The sequence below is a fragment of the Monodon monoceros genome, unplaced genomic scaffold (assembly GCF_005190385.1).
Source record: "Monodon monoceros isolate NGI ecotype Baffin Bay Population unplaced genomic scaffold, NGI_Narwhal_1 Super_Scaffold_5, whole genome shotgun sequence".
NCBI lineage: Eukaryota > Metazoa > Chordata > Mammalia > Artiodactyla > Monodontidae > Monodon > Monodon monoceros.
Genome location: NW_021703782.1, coordinates 5860467 through 5881934, shown reverse-complemented (window position 1 = coordinate 5881934; position 21468 = coordinate 5860467). Strand labels below are relative to the sequence as shown.

At 40.0% G+C, this 21468-nt stretch overlaps 1 protein-coding gene across 1 annotated transcript in view; it reads left to right on the top strand.

Annotated features, from left to right (window-relative positions):
• The window catches only part of LOC114883882, a 50745-nt gene that overhangs the window by 23452 nt on the left and 5825 nt on the right, over positions 1–21468 (top strand). The window contains exon 6 of the mRNA XM_029202085.1: positions 18725–18904. Coding sequence (XP_029057918.1) covers positions 18725–18874 — 150 coding nt within the window. The 3' untranslated portion in view covers positions 18875–18904. The remainder of the gene's footprint in view (positions 1–18724; positions 18905–21468) is intronic.

The window sequence follows — 21468 nt, the reverse complement described above, 5'->3', positions numbered from 1 at the left end:
TGACTTCACTTAGTATGACAATCTCTAGGTCCATGCATGTTGCTGCAAACGGCATTTATTTATTTATTTATTTATTTATCTTTTGTGGTACGCGGGCCTCTCACCGCTGCGGCCTCTCCCGTTGTGGAGCACAGGCTCCGGACGCGCAGGCCCAGCAACCATGGCTCACAGGCCCAGCTGCTCCGCGGCATGTGGGATCTTCCAAGACCGGGGCATGAACCTGCGTCCCCTGCATTGGCAGGAGGACTCTCAACCACTGTGCCACCAGGGAAGCCCTGCACATGGCATTTTTTCATTCTTTTTTTATGGCTGAGTAATATTCCATTGTATATATGTACCACATCTTCTTTATCCATTCCTCTGTTGATGGACATTTAGGTTGCTTCCATATCTTGGCTGTTGTAAATAGAGCTGCTGTGAACATTGGGGTGCATGTATCCTTTCAAATTCTAGGTTTTGCCAGATATATGCCCAGGAGTGGGATTGCTGGATCATATGGTAGTTTCTTAAGCAACCTCCATACTGTTCTCCATAGTGGTTGTACCAATTTACATTCCCACCAACAGTGCAAGAGGGTTCCCTTTTCTCCACACCCTCTCCAGCATTTACTGTTTGTAGATTTATTGATGATGGCCATTCTGACTGCTGTGAGGTGATACCTCATTGTAGTTTTGATTTGCATTTCTCTAATGGTAAGTGATGTTGAGCATCCTTTCATATGTTTGTTGGCAGTCTGTATATCTTCTTTGGAGAAATGTCTATTTAGGTCTTCTGCTTATTTTTGGATTGGATTGTTTGTTTTTTTGATATTGAGCTGCATGAGCTGCTTGTATATTTTGGAGATTAATCCTTTGCCACTTGCTTCGTTTACAAATATTTTCTCCCATTCTGAGGGGTGTCTTTTCATCTTGTTTATGGTTTCCTTTGCTGTGCAAAAGCTTTGAAGTTTCATTAGGTCCCATTTGTTTATTTTTGTTTTTATTTCCATTTCTCTAGGAGGTGGGTCAGAAAGGATCTTGCTGTGATTTATGTCATATAGAGTGTTCTGCCTGCGTTTTCCTCTAAGAGTTTGATAGTTTCTGGGCTTACATTTAGGTCTTTAATCCATTTTGAGCTTATTTTTGTGTATGGTGGTAGGGAGTGATCTAATGTCATACTTTTACATGTAACTGTCCAGTTTTCCCAGCACCACTTACTGAAGAGGCTGTCCTTTCTCCACTGTACATTCCTGCCTCCTTTATCAAAGATAAGGTGACCATATGTGCGTGGGTTTATCTCTGGGCTTTCTATCCTGTTCCATTGATCTATCTTACTGTTTTTGTGCCAGTGCCATACTGTCTTGATTACTGTAGCTTTGTAGTATAGTGTGAAGTCAGGGAGCCTGATTCCTCCAGCTCCGTTTTTCGTTCTCAAGATTGCTTTGGCTATTCGGGGTCTTTTGTGTTTCCATACAAATTGTGAAATTTTTGGTTCTAGTTCTGTGAAAAATGCCGGTGGTAGTTTGATAGGGATTGCATTGAATCTGTAGATTGCTTTGGGTAGTAGAGTCATTTTCACAGTGTTGATTCTTCCAATCCAAGAACTTGGTATATCTCTCCATCTATTTGTATCAGCTTTAATTTCTTTCATCAGTGTCTTATAATTTTCTGCATACAGGTCTTTTGTCTCCTTAGGTAGGTTTATTCCTAGATATTTTATTCGTTTTGTTGCAATGGTAAATGGGAGTGTTTTCTTGATTTCACTTTCAGATTTTTCATCATTAGTGCATAGGAATGCCAGAGATTTCTCTGCATTAATTTTGTATCCTGCAGCTTTACCAAATTCATTGATTAGCTCTAGTAGTTTTCTGGTAGCATCTTTAGGATTCTCTATGTATAGTATCATGTCATCTGCAAACAGTGACAGCTTTACTACTTCTTTTCCGATTTGGATTCCTTTTATTTCCTTTTCTTCTCTGATCGCTGTGGCTAAAACTTCCAAAACTATGTTGAATAAGAGTGGTGAGAGTGGGCAACCTTGTCTTGTTCCTGATCTTAGTGGAAATGCTTTGTTTTTCACCATTGAGGATGATGTTGGCTGTGGGTTTGTCATATATGGCCTATATTATGTTGAGGAAAGTTCCCTTTATGCCTACTTTCTGCAGGGTTTTTATCATAAATGGGTGTTGAATTTTGTCGAAAGCTTTCTCTGCATCTATTGAGATGATCATATGGTTTTTCTCCTTCAGTTTGTTAATATGGTTTATCACATTGATTGATTTGCGTACATTGAAGAATCCTTGCATTCCTGGAATAAACCCCAGTTGATCATGGTGTATGATCCTTTTAATGTGCTGTTGGATTCTGTTTGCTAGTATTTTGTTGAGGATTTTTGCATCTATGTTCATCAGTGATATTGGCCTGTAGTCTTCTTTCTTTGTGACATCCTTGTCTGGTTTTGGTATCAAGGTGATGGTGGTGGCCTCGTAGAATGAGTTTGGGAGTGTTCCTCCCTCTGCTATATTTTGGAAGAGTTTGAGAAGGATAGGTGTTAGCTCTTCTCTAAATGTTTGATAGAATTCGCCTGTGAAGCCATCTGGTCCTGGGCTTTTGTTTGTTGGAAGATTTTTAATCACAGTTTCAGTTTCAGTGCTTGTGATTGGTGTATTTATAGTTTTCATTTCTTCCTGATTCAGTCCTTGAAGGTTATACTTTCCTAAGAATTTGTCCATTTCTTCCAGGTTGTCCATTTTATTGGCATATAGTTGCTTGTAGTAATCTCTCATGATCCTTTGTATTTCTGCAATGTCAGTTGTTACTTCGTTTTCATTTCTAATTCTGTTGATATGAGTCTTCTCCCTTTTCTTCTTGATGAGTCTGGCTAATGCTTATATGGATTTTGTTTATCTTCTCAAGGAACCACCTTTTAGTTTTATTGATCTTTGCTGTTGTTTCCTTCCTTTCTTTTTCATTTATTTCTGATCTGATCTTTATAATTTCTTTCCTGATTACTTTAGGTGTAAGGTTAGGTTGTTTATTTGAGATTTTTCTTGTTTCTTGAGGTAGGATTGTATTGCTATAAACTTCCCTCTTAGAACTGCTTTTGCCGCATCCCATAGGTTTTGGGTCGTCGTATTTTCATTGTCATTTGTTTCTAGGGTTTTTGTTTTGTTTTCTTGTTTGTCTGTTTTTTGTTTTTGTTTTTTTGCGATACGCGGGCCTCTCACTGTTGTGGCCTCTCCCGTTACGGAGCACAGGCTCCAGACGCGCAGGCTCAGCGGCCATGGCTCACGGGCCCAGCTGCTCCGCGGCATGTGGGATCTTCCCGGACCGGGGCGTGAACCCGTGTCCCCTGCATCGGCAGGCGGACTCTCAACCACTGCGCCACCAGGGAAACCCTGTTTCTAGGTATATTTTGATTTCCTCTTTGATTTCTTCAGTGATCTCTTGGTTATTTAGTAGCGTATTCTTTAGCCTCCGTGTGTTTGTATTTTTTACAGTTTTTTTTTCCTGTAATCGATATCTAGTCTCATAGTGTTGTGGTCGGAAAAGATACTTGATATGATTTCAGTTTTCTTAAACTTACCAAGGCTTGATTTGTGACCCAAGATATGGTCTATCCTGGAGAATGTTCTGTGAGCACTTGAGAAGAAAGTGTATTCTGTTATTTTTGGATGGAAGGTCGTATAAATATCAATTAGGCCCATCTTGTCTAATGTGTCATTTAAAGCTTGTGTTTCCTTATTTATCTTCATTTTCAATGATCTGTCTATTGGTGAAGGTGGGGAGTTAAAGTCCCCTAGTATGGTTGTGTTAGTGTCGATTTCCCCTTTTATGGCAGTTAGCCTTTGCCTTATGTGTTGAGGTGCTCCTATGTTGGGGGCATAAATAGTTACAATTGTTATAGATTCTTCTTGGATCTATCCCTTGATCATTATGTAGTGTCCTTCTTTGTCTCTCGTAATAGTCTTTGTTTTAAAGTCTATTTTGTCTGATACGAGAATTGCTTCTCCAGCTTTCTTTTGATTTCCATTTGCATGGAATATCTTTTTCCATCCCCTCACTTTCCATCTGTATGTGTCCCTAGGTCGGAAGTGGGTCTCTTGTAGACAGCATGTATACGTGTCTTGTTTTTGTATCCATTCAGCCAGTCTGTGCCTTTTTCTTGGAGCATTTAATCCATTTACATTTAAGGTAGTTATTGATATGTGTATTCCTGTTACCATTTTCTTAATTGTCTTGGGTTTGTTTTTGTAGGTCTTTTCCTTCTCTTGTGTTTCCTGCCTAGAGAAGTTCCTTTAGCATTTGTTGTAAAGCTGGTGTGGTGTTGCTGAATTCTGTTAACTTTTTCTTGTCTGTAAAGGATTTAATTTCTCTGTCGTATCTGAATGAGATCCTTGCTGGATAGAGTAATCTTGGTTGGAGGTTTTTCCGTTTCACCACTTTAAATATGTCCTGCCAGTCCCTTCTGGCTTGCAGAGTTTCTGCTGAAAGATCAGCTGTTAGCCTTATGTTTTTGTTGCTTTTCCCTTGCTTTTTTTTTTCTTTGTATTTAATTTTTGATAGTTTGTTTAATACGTGTCTTGGCATGTTTCTCTTTGGGTTTATCCTTTATGGGAGTCTCCGCACTTCCTTGACTTGATTGACTATTTCTTTTCCCATGTTAGGGAAGTTTTTGACTATAATCTTTTGGAATATTTTGTCAGACCCTTTCTTTTTCTCTTCTTCTTTTGGGACCCCTATAATTCGTATGTTGGTGCCTTTAATGTTGTCCCAGAGACTCTCCTCAATTTTTTTCAATTTTTTTTCTTTATTCTGCTCCCTGACAGTTATTTCCACCATTTTTTCTTACAGATCACTCATCCATTCTTCTGCCTCAGTTCTTCTGCTATTGATTCCTTCTAGAGTGTTTTTAATTTCAGTTATTGTATTTTTCATCACTGTTTGTTTGCTCTTTAGTTCTTCTAGATCCTTGTTAAATATTTCTTGTATTTTCTCCATCCTCTTTCTGATATTTTGGATCATCTTTACTGTCATTACTTTGAATTCCTTTTTAGGTAGGTTGTGTATTTCATCTACATTTATTTGGTCTTGTAGGTTTTTACCTTGCTTCTTTGTCTGTAACATATTTTTTTGTTGTTTCTTTTTGTTTTTGTTTTTTTGTTTTTTTTTGATGGATGAGGCTGTATTCCTGTCTTACTGGTTGTTTGCCCTGAGGAGTCCAGCACTGGAGTTTGCAGGTAGTTGGATAGAACCAGGTCTTGGTGCTGAGATTAGGACCTCTGGGAGATTTCACTCTGATTAATATTCCCTGTGGTCTGAGGTTCTCTGTTAGCCCAGCTGTTTAGGCTTGGAGCTCCCACCACAGGAGCTCAGACCCGACCTCTGTCCTGGCAACCAAGATCCTGCAAGCTGCATGGTGTGGCAAAAAAATAAGAAAAAAAGGAGCAGTACAATATCAAGGAATAAAAACAAAATAAAATTAGAAAGATAAAAAATATATTAGGAAAAATAAAAATATAATTGAAACCACTGAAACAGGGTAAAATAAAACCACAATAGAAAAAAGAAAAAAAAAGGGAGGTGTGTGTGTGGGGAACAAGCCAGACAGAGGGAGCAATAAGAAAGTATAAAAAATAAAATTAGAAAAATAAAAGATTAGGAAAAGTAAAAATATAAAAGAATGAACAGCAATGAATCAACAGGGTAAAACAGAGCCCCAATCTAAAAGGGAAAAAAAGAAGAAAAATAAAAAGCCTTGCCTATGGGGGTGGAGTTTAGGCGGGGTTGGAACTTAGTGGTGGGGCTTAAGGTGGGACAGGACCTAGGTTGGTGGGGGAGCAACGTTCATGCGTGGGGCGGGGCCTATGCTTAGGACCTGCGCACAGAAGGAGAGAGGCGCAGAAGGAGAGAGACTGCACATTGGAGGGAGGGTCTCTGGAGTGTGGAGTTCCAGAGTTGGGAGGTAGGGCCCTGGGTGAGGGTGTGTGGGTGGGGTTTAGGCCCGGTGCATTGGAGGGGGTCTCAGAGGGGTCCTCTGAGTGTAGAGGTGTGGCCCTGGGTGGGGGTGTAGGGGTGGTGCTTGGGCTCTGCGTAGCAGGAGGGAGGCTCCGAGGACAGAGGATTAGGCCGGGGGGCCCAACAAGCTCCCCGGTGCCTAAGTGGACAGGGAAGGCATTGGCCACATTCCCTTCTTTTCCTCTGTGCCCCTCCCCCATCAGCTCCAGGGTCTCCCCCATTGCTGCTGTACCTCTAACTGTGGGTGGGTCCTGTTGGGTGTAGGAGCTCTTCCCCTCCCCCAGCCACTCAGGGGTGCCGGTCCCAGAGGTCCGACCTTTACTTTTGCTCCCCCTTCCCTCCTTCCCACTCCCTCAGGGCCTGTGTGGCTAGAGGGGGCCTTGGTGGGCAGAGGATCAGGCCCAGAATCTCAGCAGGCTTTCAGGGGCCCAAGTGGGCAGGGGAAACTTGGCCACACTCCCTTTTGATCCTCTGTCCTCCCAGTGGTCCCCCAGTTTCCCACTTCGGCATGGATCCTTTCCCCTCCCACAGCCACCCCTCAGGGGCACCAGTCCGGTCCCGCCTCCACTTCTACTCCCCTTACACTCCCCCCACACCCCACGTCCTACCTGGTCCCTGGGGGTTCCTCCCGTCCCCTTAGGTAGCTGTGGTCCCCCACCGGTGCCTGGTAGGTGCCGTAGTTGTGAGGAGACGCGAATTCTGCGTCCTCCTAGTCCGCCATCTTGACTCCACTCCCTGTAGAATTTTTGATGATGGCTATTCTAACTCGTATGAGGTGATACCTCATTGTATTAGTGATGTTAAGCATCTTTTCACGTGCTTTTGGGCCATCTGTTTGTCGTCTTTGGAGAAATGTCTATTTAGATCTTCGGTCCATTTTTTGATTGGTTTTTTTGACATTGAGCTGTATGAGCTGTTTGTATATTTTGGAGATTAATCCCTTGTCGGTCACTTCATTGGCAAATATTTTCTGGCAAATATTTTCTCCCATTCTGTTTGTTGACTTTTCATTTTGCTTATGGTTTCTTTTGCTGTGCAAAAGCTTTTAAGTTTAATTAGGTTCCATTTATTTTTGTTTTCATTTTCATTACTGTAGGAGGTGGACCCAAAAAGATATTGCTGCAACTTATGTCCTAGGGTGTTCTGCCTATGTTTTCCTCTAAGAGTTTTATAGTATATGGTCTTACATTTAGGTCTTTAATCCATTTTGAGTTTTTTTGTGTGTGTTTATGCTGGTCAGAGAGTATTGTAATTTCATTCTTTTACATGTGGCTGTCCAGTTTTCTCAGCAGCACTTACTGAAGAGAGACTGTCTTACATCCATTGTATATTCTTGCCTCCTTTGTCATAGATTAATTGACCATGGTGCGTGGGTTTATATCTGGGCTTACTATCTTGTCCCATTGATGTACATTTCTGTTTTGGTGCCAGTACTATACTGTTTTGATTACTGTAGCTTTGTAGTATAGTCTGAAGTCAGGGAGTCGGATTCCTTCAGCTCCATTTTTCTCTGTCAGGATTGCTTTGGCTATTCTGGGTCTTTTCTGTTTCCATACCAATATTAAAAGTTTTTGTTCTAGTTCTGTGAAAGTTGTCATTGGTAATTTGATAGGGATTGCATTGAATCTCTAGATTGCCTTGGGTAGTATATTCATTTTGACGGCATTCTTTCAATCACTGCATGTGGTATATCTTTCCATCTGTTTATGTCATCTTCAATTTCTTTCATCAGTGTCTTATAGTTTTCTGTGTAGAGGTCTGTTGCCTCCTTAGGTATGTTTGTTCCTAGGTATTTTTTGCTTTTTGATGCGATGGTAAATGGCTTTGTTTCCTTAATTTCTCTTTCTGATCTCTTATTGTTAGTGTATAGAAATGCAAGAGATTTCTGTATATTAATTTTCTATCCTACAACTTTACTGAATTCATTGCTGAGCTCTAGTAGTTTTATGGTAGCGTCATTAAGATTTTCTATGTATACTATCATGTCATCTGCAAACTGACAGTTTTACGTCTTACTTTCCAGTTTGGATTCTTTTATTTCTTTTTCTTCTCTGATTGCCATGGCTAGGACTTCCAAAACTATGTTGAATAAAAGTGGTGAGAGTGGACATCCTTATCTTGTTCCTGATCCTAGAGGAAATGTTTTCAGCTTTTCATTGTTGAGTATGATGTTTGCTCTGGGTTTGTCACATATGGCCTTTATTATGTTGAGGCATTTTTATCATAAATGGTGTTGAATTTTGTCAAAAGCTTTTTCTGCATCTATTGAGATGATCATAAGCTTTTTATTCTTCATTTTGTTAGTGTGCTGTGTCACACTGATTGATTTGCAGATATTGAGGAATCCTTGCATCCCTGAGATAAACCCCACTTGGTCATGGTGTATGATCCTTTTAATGTGCTGTCGGATTCTGTTTGCTAGTATTTTGTTGAGGATTTTTGCGTCTATGTTCATCAGTGATATTGGCCTGTAATTTTCTTTTTTTGTGGTTTCTTTGTCTGGTTTTGGTATCAGGGTAATGGTGGCCTCGTAGAATGAGCTTGGGAGTGTTCCTTCCTCTTCAATTTTTTGGAAGAGTTTTGGAAGGGTAGGTGTTAACTCTTCTCTAAGTGTTTGATAGAATTCGCCTGGGAAGCCATCTGGTCCTGGACTTCCATTTGTTGGGAGTTTCTAATCAGTTTCAATTTCAGTATTTGTGATTGGTCTGTTCATATATTCCACTTCTTCCTGGTTCAGTCTTAGAAGGTTGTACCTTTCTAAGAATTTGTCCATCTAGGTTGTCCATTTTATTGGAGTATAGGTACTTGTAGTGCTCTCTTATTGATCTTGTATTGCTGTAATGTCTGTTGTAACTTCTTTTTCATTTCTAATTTTATTGATTTGAGCCCTCTCCCTCTTTTTCTTGATGGGTCTGGCTGAAGGTTTATCAATTTTGTTTATCTTTTCAAAGAACCAGCTTTTAGTTTCATTGATCTTTTCTATTTTGTCTCAATTTCATTTATTTCTGCTCCGATCTTTATCATTTCTTTCCTTCTACTAACTTTGGGCTTTGTTCTTTTTTCTCTGGTGGCTTTAGGTGTAAGATTAGGTTGTTTGAGATTTTTCTTGTTTCCTAAGGTAAGATGTATTGCTATAAACTTCCCTGAACAGCTTTTGCTGCACACCATAGGTTTTAGATCATCTTTTTTTCATTTTCATTTGACTCTAGATATTGTTTGATTTCCTCTTTGATTTCTTCAGTGATCCATTTGTTGTTTAGTAACATATTGTTTAGCCTCCACGGGTTTGTGTTTTTTTACAGTTTTATTCTTGTAGTTGATTTTGAATCTCATAGTGTTGCTGTTGGAAAAGATGCTTGATATGATTTCAGTTTTCTTAAATTTACTGAGGCTTGCTTTGTGGCCCAGCATGTGATCTATTCTGGAGAATGTTCTATGTGCACTTGAGAAGAATGTGTATACTGCTGCTTTCTAATGGAATGCTCCATAATTAAGTCCATCTGGTTTAATGTGTCATTTAAGGCCCGTGTTTCCATATTGATTTTCTCTCTGGATGATCTGTCCATTGATGTAAGTGGGCTGTTAAAGTCCCCCAGTATTATTGTGTTACTGTCAATTTCTCCTTTTACGGCTGTTAACATTTGCCTTATATATTGAGGTGCTTCTATGTTGGATGCATATATATTGACAATTGTTATATCTTCTTGGATTGATCCCTTGATCATTATGAAGTGTCCTTCTTTGTCTCTTGTAACAGTCTTTATTTTAAAGTATATATTGTCTTATATGAATATTGCTATCCCAGATTTCTTTTGATTTCCATTTGCATGGAATACCTTTTCCCATCCTTTCACTTTCACTGTGTATGTGTCCCTAGATCTGAAGTGGGTCTCTTGTAGACAGCATATATATATGGGTCTTGTTTTTGTATCCATTTAGCCAGTCTGTGTTTTTTAGTTGGAGCATTTAATCTGTTTACATTTAAGATAATTACCGATATGTATGTTCTTATCACCATTCTCTTAATTGTTTTGGATTTGTTTTGTAGGTCTCTTTTCTTCCTCTTTTCGTCTCTTCTTTTGTGATTTGATGAGTATCTTTAGTGTTTGGATCGCTTTTTCTTTTTTGTGTGGATATCTATTGTAGATTTTTGGTTTGCAGTTACCATGAGGTTTGATATAGCAGTCTTTATATATACAAGATTGTTTTAAGTTACTGGTCTCTTAATTTCAAATGCATTTCCAATATCCTGCGTTTGTACTGCCCTCACGATTGCTGCTTTTGAGATCATATTTGTTTGTGGATGATTTCCTACCTTTACGGTGTGTTTGCCTTTACTGGTGAGCTTTCCCATTCGTAATTTTCTTGCTTCTACTTGTAGCCTTTTCTTTTCTACCTAGAGAAGTTCCTTTAGCATTTATTGTTCCTTAGCTTTTGCTTTTCTGTAAAGCTTTTGATTTCTCCATTGAATCTGAACAAGAGCCTTACTGAATATTCTTCATTGTAGGTTTTTCTCTTTCATCACTTTAAATACATCCTGCTACTCCCTTCTGGCCTGCAGAGTTTCTGCTGAAAAGTCAGCTGATAACTTTATGGGGATTCCCTTGTATGTTATTTGTTGCTTTTCCCTTGTTGATTTTAATATTTTCTCTTTGTCGTTTATTTTGTTATTTTTGATTAATATGTGTGTCGGCATGTTCCTCCTTGGGTTTATCCTGTATGGGACTCTCTGTGCTTCCTGGACTTGAGTGTTTCCTTTCTCATGTTAGGGAAGTTTTTGGCTATAATCTCTTCAAATATTTTCTCATGCCCTTTCTCTCTCTTTCCTCCTTCTGGGACCCCTATAATGCAAATGTTGGTGCATTTAATTTTGTCCCAGAGGTCTCTTATACTGTACTCATTTCCTTTCATTCTTTTTTCTTTATTCTGTTCCACAGTAGTGATTTCCACCAATCTGTCTTACAGCTCACTTATTCATTTTTCTGCCTCATTAATTCTGCTATTGATTCCTTATGGTATATTTTTCATTTCAGATATTGTATTGTTCATCTCTGTTTGTTCTTTATATGTTCTTGCTCTTTGTTAAACATTTCTTGTATCTTCTTGGTCTGTGCCTCCATTCTTTTTTCAAGATCTTGGATCACCTTTACCATCATTATTCTGAATTCTTTTTCAGACAGATTGCCTATCTCCACTTCACTTTGTTGTTCTTCTGGCATTTTATCTTGTTCCTTCATGTGGAACATATTTCTCTGCCATCTCCTTTTGTCTAACTTTCTGTGTCTGTGGTCTCCGGTCTGCATGTTTCAGGATTGTAGTTCCTCTTGCTTCTGGTGTATGTCCCCTGGTGGTGAGGTTTGTCCAGGGGCTTTTGTAGGCTTCCTGGTGTGAGGGACTGATGCCTGCCCACTAGTGGGTAGAGGTAGGTCTTGTCCCTCTGGTGGGCAGGGCCGTGTCAAGGGTGTGTTTAGGGGTGGCTGTGGGCTCAGGACATGACTTTAGGCATCATGTCTGTTGATGGGTGGGGCTGTGTCCCCCCACCCCTGTTGGTTGTCTGGCCTGAGGCATCCCAGCACTGGAGCCTGCAGGCTGTTGGGTGGGGCCAGGTCTCGGTGCAAAAATGGTGACCTCCAGGAGAGCTCACGCGTATGAATATTCCCTGGGGCCTCCACCACCAGTGTCCTTCCCCCCGCAGTGAGCCACAGCCGATCCCTGCCTCCAGGACCCACAGGTAGGTCTGGCCCAGGCTCCTATGGAGTCACTGCTTTGCCCTGGATCCCAGTGCACGTGAAACCTTGTGCACGCCCTCCAAGAGAGGAGTCTCTGTTTCCCCCAGTCCTGTGGAGCTCCTTCACTCAAGCCCTGTTGGCCTTCAAAGCCAAATGCTCTAGGGGCTCCTCCCAGGCTGGGGAGCCTGACATGGAGCTCAGAACTCTCACTCCTGTGAGAGAGCCTCTGCAATATAATTATTTTCCAGTTTGTGAGTTGCCCACCCAGTGGGTATGGGATTTGATTATATCGTGAAAGTGCCCCTCCTACCATCTTGTGGCCTCTTCTTTGTCTTTAGGTGTAGAATATCTTTTGGGGTAGGTTGCAGTCTTTGTTATCACTGGTTGTGAGCAGTTAGTTGTGATTTTGGAGTTTTCATGAAAGGAGGTGAGCTCAAGTCCTTCCACTCCACTATCTTGTCTCTACCTCCAATCTGAAACTAATATAATGTTATATGTCAATTATATCTCAAAAAAAAGCATATTCAGTAACCCACTTTACTTTCTAATTTATTTGGCTGTCTCACCTACTAGACAGTAAGTTCCTGGCTGACAGGAATGGGTTTCTCTCCTTTGGCATCTGAACACCCTGTGTCTGGCACACTGCCTGGCACAAAATAATACCCAACTGAGGTCTGCTGAACACATGCATGATTGATAGATGAATTAATGAACTAACTAAATAGTGGCTAATATTTTTAGAATTGTTTTTGGTTAAACAATAGTTTCCTGGTAACACTGCAAAGGCTAACTAATTTCCCCTTAAAATGGTTCATTAAATCTTCAAATGTTCTGTAACCAAAACTTGAACTTATGATAAAAGCATAATTTTTTGCATGTAAATTTATCAGCACTCGTTTAATCGTACAGTTGCGTCTCACCTGGTGTGAAGGTTAATTTGTATGTGTTAACTTTACTGGACCAAGGGGTGCCCAGACATTTGGTCAAACATAATTCTGGGTGTGTGTCTCTGAGGGGGGTTGTGAATGAGATTCATGGTTTTTTTTTTGTTTTTTCTTTTAAATTTATTTATTTTTTTGCGGTACGTGGGCTTCTCACTGTTGTGGCCTCTCCCGTTGCGGAGCACAGGCTCCGGATGTGCAGGCTTAGCAGCCATGGCTCACTGACCCAGCCGCTCCACGGCACGTGGGATCTTCCCGGACCGGGGCACGAACCTGTGTCCCCTGCATCCTTCTCAAACTCTTCCAAAATATAGCAGAGGGAGGAACACTCCCAAACTCATTCTATGAGGCCACCATCACCTTGATACCAAAACCAGACAAGGATGTCACAAAGAAAGAAAACTACAGGCCAATATCACTGATGAACATAGATGCAAAAATCCTCAACAATATACTAGCAAACAGAATCCAACAGCATATTAAAAGGATCATACACCATGATCAACTGGGGTTTATTCCAGGAATGCAAGGATTCTTCAATATACGCAAAACAATTAATGTGATAAACCATATTAACAAATTGAAGGAAAAAAACCATATGATCATCTCAATAGATGCAGAGAAAGCTTTCAACAAAATTCAACACCCATTTATGATAAAAACCTTGCAGAAAGTAGGCATAGAGGGAACTTTCCTCAACATAATATAGGCCATATATGACAAACTCACAGCCAACATCATCCTCAATGGTGAAAAACTGAAAGCATTTCCACTAAGATCAGGAACAAGACAAGGTTGCCCACTCTCACCACTCTTATTCAACATAGTTTTGGAAGTTTTAGCCACAGCAATCAGAGAAGAAAAGGAAATAAAAGGAATCCAAGTCGGAAAAGAAGAAGTAAAGCTGTCACTGTTTGCAGATGACATGATGCTATACATAGAGAATCCTAAAGATGCTACCAGAAAACTACTAGAGCTAATCAATGAATTTGGTAAAATAGCAGGATACAAAATTAATGCACAGAAATCTCTGGCATTCCTATACACTAATGATGAAAAATCTGAAAGTGAAATCAAGAAAACACTCCCATTTACCATTGCAACAAAACGAATAAAATATCTAGGAATAAACCTACGTAAGGAGACAAAAGACCTGTATGCAGAAAATTATAAGACACTGATGAAAGAAATTAAAGGTGATACAAAATAGATGGAGAGATATACCATGTTCTTGGATTGGAAGAATCAACATTGTGAAAATGACTCTACTACCCAAAGCAATCTACAGATTCAATGCAATCCCTATCAAACTACCACTGGTATTTTTCACGGAACTAGAATAAAAAATTTCACAATTTGTATGGAAACACAAAATACCCCGAATAGCCAAAGCAATCTTGAGAACGAAAAACGAAGCTGGAGGAATCAGGCTCCCTGACTTCAGACTATACTACAAATCTACAGTAATCAAGACAGTATGGTACTGGCACAAAAACAGAAAGATCAATGGAACAGGATAGAAAGCCCAGAGATAAACCCACGCACATATGGTCACCTTATCTTTGATAAAGGAGGCAGGAATGTACAGTGGAGAAAGGACAGCCTCTTCAATAAGTGGTGCTGGGAAAACTGGATAGGTACATGTAAAAGCATGAGATTAGATCACTTCCTAACACCATACACAAAAATAAGCCCAAAATGCATTAAAAATTTTTAATTGAATTAAATACTCATTTGAGTATAAAACAGTGGGCGTGGGGGGTGAGGATTGGTAGAAGCTTAAGAGGAGACTGTTTCGGTTTTCCTGCTGAGCTGCCCCATGGATACGGTGATTCTCATCCAGAATCCAGGTCAGTATGCTTAACCACAATCAAGAAACCAAGAAGAGTCAAAGACTTTTTTAAACCTCCAAGCCAAAAATGCATTGTTTTCCCCCCATGCACCCAGTATTTATTAAGAACTGACTGTGTGTTGGACATTGTAGAGGGTGATTTTAATTCTTTGCCTTCAAATAAACCTGGAATTTATTCCCATAAGTCAAATCAGATGATTTTATCCTAACTCGGTCTATACTGCATTTCTAATCTCAGTATCCAGGGCTAAGGGACTTTAAAAACTTGGTGCATAGTCAGTACTATTTCATCACGTGAACTGAGCTGCTGTTTTTCTTTTAATTTTCAAAAAATATATAATATTTTCAGCTTTTATTTCTTTGTAAATACCTAACCTTCAAAGGTTAAAAATCATCACATTTTTGAAATTTTAATCTTACCCTTTGATCTTTGGGGGAAAATATGTTCAAAGTCTGTTGCTCACAGAGGTTTCTTTTAATGCTTTGTTTCCTAGAGTCCACTGATAATTTCATGAGATTTGTTCCTTTTAGTCACTTTTTGGTACTAAACCATGAACATACCTCACTTTTAAAAACTATTAAATAAAACTTATATTACATGGCTATTAGGATGATTGTTTCTAAAAGTTCACATAATGCTAAAAAGTAACAAATCAAGGTGCCAAATCCAGATAATTTCAATGAACTGTATTAAAAGGAAATGAAGACAAAAGTCATAGGGCTTCTCTAAGGTTGTATAAAACAAAAACTTGTCTTAGTAATAAGCAAATGTTCTTAAGTACATTTAAAACAGAAAATGTTAAGTGATCCAATTTGGATCTCTGTCATTTAATTTGCTTTGGAGGAAAGGCGATTTGGTTTTTTGTTGGTTTTGTTTGTTTCTTTTTTCATACAGCCTTTATGACCACTTGCTCAGGAACCAGGGTCTACCTGACAAATCAATATGCCTGTGAGTTGATCTCAGTCATTTAGACTGTGAATGCCAAGAGGGAGGGAGGGGGTGGGTCCCACTCCTCTCTCATCTCCCTATGCCTGGCTTGGTGGAATGCTTATAAGAGATGCCCAGTGCAGGCTTCTGCACCAATTAAAAGCCTTGTAACCTTCTGCTATAACAGCTTATACCACCTGGTAAACACATTATGGTGCGTACCAATGATAAACAGGTGAGAGAGAGAGAGAGGGAAGGGGAAAAAAGAAGAGATAGGAAAGGGCCAGAACTGTAGCCCTTGTTCCTAACTCTTTCTGGGTTCTCTGCCTGGGGTGGGCCAGATGTTCGGCCTCCCAGTGAAGGTAAGACCCCTGGAAAGGCTGTCATTGGTGTACTAGAGAGTCGGGCACACAGGCACAGAGCCTAGGTAGCACAAAGCAGGATAAGCAACAACAGAGGGCTCTAACAGAGTCAGTGGCCTCGTGCAGACAATAAGGCGGCAGGAACAAGCCTCCCCCAATGTAGCAGGAACTCCAAAGGAGCTGAAGGTCACCTGTTCCCTGTCTAAACCTGGAAGGGGGGGGATCCACGAGCCCAGGCCAGTTTCTTCCTCCTTCCTGCAGGCTGCTTTGTTGGTGTCTGACTGAGAGAGGACTCCACAGGCAAGTATTTATTATTCATTCTCATTTATACAGCGTTCTTCTTCCAATTTGAAGAAAACTGCTGCTCACATCCAGAAATACCTAATTCCAATAGGGAGTGTATAGCATTTGCTTCCCATCAAAGCAAAATCCTCAATACATGAAATCTGAGATCTTGGCAATTTAACGGATTCCTTATAATTTTTAAATAGCATATATTAGTGCTTTACCCAGTTGGAAGGTTGCTGAGGGATACTTGGCAGCATCTCTGTTTTCTTTTGAAAAAACAAATTCGTAAAAATGAAGTGTTCTACATTTATTTTATGTTGTTATTTTGGCGGCTTTCTTTTTATGACCAAATTCTGAGTCTGTTATAGTATCTGAATTCTAAAAAGATCTGATTGATTACAGAAAAGTTTATTGAAAAATTGGCTTTGCTATTTTTTTCTCTGGCTAACTCCTGGGTGGTTTAATACAGTACTTAGTATTTAAAGGACCTAATTTATTTTTCATGGCCCATCACCAATATCCAAGATAGCATCCAATTTCTTAGTTCTGAACTCCACCTTGAGTGACTTCCAAACTAAATGAAATGAAAATACCTTGCGCAGACTTGGTTTACACACGGTGGCAAAATTAACTTGAAGTTACATGGATCCCACACTGGGGATACTTCCGAGCTTCTGCTCTGTATGTACCCGCCAGAAGCCTTCTCCTCACTTCACTTTAGGTAAAACAAGATTTTTTGAGCACCTACTCTGAGCAAAACAGTGCTGAAAATACAAAGGTGGATCAGGCTCAGTGCCCAATTTGATGGACGCGGTTGGAATGGGGTCTTGAACTGTGCTGTCACTGCACACTCTGTCTCTGGGGACAAAAAGTTCTTGCTCTGGCTGTTTGTTAGGAGACAGTTTTATTCTTGTCCGATACATCTATTAAACATTTATCTTCATATCAACATGTCTCCTAATCTTTTAAAGTCAAGACAAATGGGAGTATACAGTTTAAATTACATTGAGGAGTTTTAACCTGGAAAGTGCTATATATTTCCAATGGGTTATTTTATGGTCTCTGTTTCCACACTTGAGTAAAGATAGTGTTATGTATATAATTTTTGAGTTCACTTTAAAAAAGTTTTTTAATTTAAGTATAGTTGACTTACAATGTTGTATTAGTTTCTGTTGTACAGCATAGTGATTCAGATATGTGTGTGCATATTCTTTTTCATTCTTTTCCATTATGGTTTACTACAAGATATTAAATATAGTTCCCTGTGCTATACAGTGGGACCTTGTTTATCTATTTTATATATAGTAGTGTGCACCTGCTAATCCAAAACCCCTAATTTATCCCTCCCCACCCCCTTTTCCCTTTGATAATTATAAGTTTGTTTTCTGTGTCTGTGAGTCTATTTCTGTTCTGTAAGTAAGTTCATTTGTGTCATATTTTAGATTATACATATAAGTGATACAGTATTTGTCTTTCTCTGTCTGGCTTACTTCACTTAGTATGACCATCTCTAGGTTCATCCATGTTGCTGCAAATGGCATTATTTCATTCCTTTTTATGGCTGAGTAATATTCCATTGTGTATATATACCACATCTTCTTTATCCATTTCTCTGTTGATGGACATTAGGTTGCTTCCATGTCTTGGCTTGTGTAAATAGTGCTGCTGTGAACATTGGGGTGCATGTATCTTTTCAAATACACATTTTCTTCTGATATACGCCCAGGAGTGGGATTGCTGGATCGTATGGTAGCTCTATTTGGAGTTTTTTAAGGAACCTCCATACTATTTTCCGTAGTGGCTGCACCAATTTACATTCCCACCAACAGTGCATGAGGGTCCCCTTTTCTTTAAGTTTACTGTGAATGGGCATACAGTACAATTCACTTTTGTGTATGTACATTTCTGTAAACTTTGAGAAATGCACAGAGTCATAGATGTACCACAATCAGGACGCAGAACCAACCACTCCCTCCCACAGAAAGCTCCCTCTGCTGCCCTTGGTAGTCAGCTCCCTCCTCCCCCACTGACCCGTGGCAACCACCTTCTGTTCTCTGCCTCTGTTGTTTTATCTGCAAAAAGTTTGTGTTTATCAGTGGGTTTCAAAACAAGGATGAGTTCACTTAAGCCATGCTTTGTGTCATTAGTGTGCTCAGCTATCCCTTGTCAGGATCTTTCTCTGATGCCTGTCAGTTGAAAAGGGTGGAGCCATGAAATACTTTTAAGGACCTTTTGAGTCACAGACTCCTCCTTTTGGCTTATGTAAGGAAATGTCAGTGGTAGAGAGACTAAGGGCATCAGGCAGCTGTCCTTGTCCGTTTGGAGCTCTGAGAATGGCTCTCCGAGCAGGGCCATCTCCCTTACACATGAGTGTTGTCTAACACCCACCCACGTGCTTGGCAGTGTTTCTCAGAGGAAACACTGAGTAAAGGTCTTCATCAGGGAATGGATAAATCGGTGGATTTTGTTAGGGAGCCACTGTTTGAGTTACCATCTAGACATCACTGTTACTGATATTTTTCAATAATTCCATTTTTGCAAAGCCTTATTTCTATTTGGGTCCAATTATCTGGGGAGAAGTCTCCTCACTCCCCACCCTCTTGTAATTAAAAAGCATGTTCTTTTTAGATGATTTCAAAATGTTCTCCTCCACCAACTCCCAAAGCTTGCTGGCTCGGCCAACTTGATGCAACTCAGCATCGCTGGGATAGAAGAAGAACACATGGAGCTTTTAGAATTGAGGTGAAATGGAACGGGGAGCAGATTAAGGCAGCCTAGAGGTGCTGAACCTTGGAGGACCATTTTAACGTGAGTGTTTTCATGCTAATACTTAGCTCCAGCTGGGAGGGGTTACAGGAATTATAGGCAAATGTCCAAGTTATCATCTTTCCTAAATGTTGGCAGGGTTCTCCCAAAACAATCCAAGGCAAAAAATCTGGCCTTGGGTGACTAGCAAATTTCGTCAACCAATTTGCTCTTTTCCACCCTCCCCACATTCATATGAACCCAAAAGGCAACAGCTGGCATGCCAGGGGTCAACTGCTGTGCACCTGTGCTTGCTTGTCTCCTGGGTGGATTCACTGACTTTTAATCTAGTGCCTTGAGTAGTCAATTAGGTTAAATTCTAGTGATTTTTTTTGTATAATATTGATATAAAAATGTCTAGACTCTAGACCAATGCCAGAAACTGGATAATGTGATTCTTTAGTACAATAGGAAAATATCTTTTGTCTGTAGACTATTTACTCACATCCAAATAAGGAAGAATAGAAGAAATTAACTTGATAAATTAAGTAAATTTTCTTTTAAAATATTGCTTCAATTCATTGTGTATTCCATGAGAAATTTTTTGTTAGCCCACGTAATCCAGAAAATTCCCAGCTTCCTCCTTTTCATGTATAGATACATATGTCCTTTGTACTATTAATATCAGGCCCAAATTTGGAAGAGGGAGAGAACTCATGGCTGACAATAATTCATAAACTAGAGAAACTAGTTTATAGCCCAATTCATTTTTTTTCCTGTGGACATTCATGGTTAAGGTGGCTACATCAGGTCTGTGAGCAAATAGAATATTGGCATTTTTTATCTCAAATGAAGTAAATGAATAACACTTCAGAATTATAAAAATTTACATTTTAAATCTGTTGTATCACTCAAATTGATATTCATTTTACAATTCACAGTGTACAATTTACTACATTTTTATAGTTTTGCATATTCCATTATTCTGTCAAATATTACATAGCTGAATGCTAAAATATCATTAGGCCAACCACTTATTTTAGGTACTTGTGAAAGGAACTGAGTTAAGCATTTGTACTCTTATAAGTTTGTGCCAAATTTGTATGTAGCAGGCCCACCTTATTTTTTCCACCCTCCATAAGTGAATATCTTGTACCAAACCTCTCCTTGCCTTCTGATTGGAATCTTGGTCTCTCCTGACACCAACACCGTGTTGGTTCCAAAACTGTATAATGTATGTTCCAATCCTTATTTTCCCATTTGACTATATCTCCCCAATTGGAAGATGATGGAAAAATATTGTGAACAGTAATGAAAGGACTTGGAGGTTTTCACTCTGCAGACTGAACAGTTGCTTGCTGGGAATTGTTCCCTTGGATTCCCTTCCTGGGATGGAATGTAACACATTCCAGCTGACGCTATTCAGGGCAAGAAAATAGATCATGATTAACTTGATAGATGACTCTGAACCTAGCACTGCAGCTTGGGAATTTTCCCTTCGAGCACATTGCTTAGGACAAGTTTATGTACCGAGTAAAAAGGAATTTGTTCTGTGTGACCACAAGTATAGTGTGCTGAAGTTCACACGGTTTTCTCCTCCTCCTCCTCCTACTTCCTCTTTTTAACCTGTCTCCCTCCCCACAACCTCTTTTGTTTACTTCAGATTGGCCATTTCATCCGTAAATGTTCTTTAACCGGAAGTGGGCCTGGCTCTAAGCTACTGCCAAGTCTCCCCTGTCGTTGGTTTTCCTGTGTGTGTAAAGGAAGGTGTGAGGAAAAGAAAAGGACACCCCTGTCACACCTGGGAAGACAGAACACTCATCCCATACAGAGGACAATGTCAGGACATTACGGGTACCGTGTACAAGCACCACTACCACCACACACATACACCACGTACACTACACACGGCACAAACCACGCACAGACATCACACACACGACACACACACCAAAAACACCATACCACACACACCATGCAAAACACACACAAAACACACCACACACACATGCACTACACATACAACACAAACCACACACACCATACACAAACACAACATACCACACAGAGACCACACACATACACACCACACATACACACACCACACATGCCACAAAGACACCACACACACACACCACACATAGATCACACACACAAATACCACAAGCAAAGACATACACCACCCAAATACCACAACACATTCAGACACACATACATCACACATATACCACATGCCTCACCCACACACCACATACACATAACATACACCCCCCCACACACATACACCATGCACACCACACACACATACACAGACCTCACACAACACATATACCACAGACACCACAAAACCCACATACAGACCACACACTCCAGATACACTACACATATACACCACATATGCCACACCCGCACATACACATATATCAGACACAAACATACACCAAACACATACCACACACACAACACATACATCACGGACACCACACAAACCACACACACACCACACCCCCCATACCACAGACATGTTCCCAACACAGATCACACAAACCACATCACAAACACCACACATACATATATCACACATACACCAAACACATGACACACACACACCACAGAAACCAAAGATA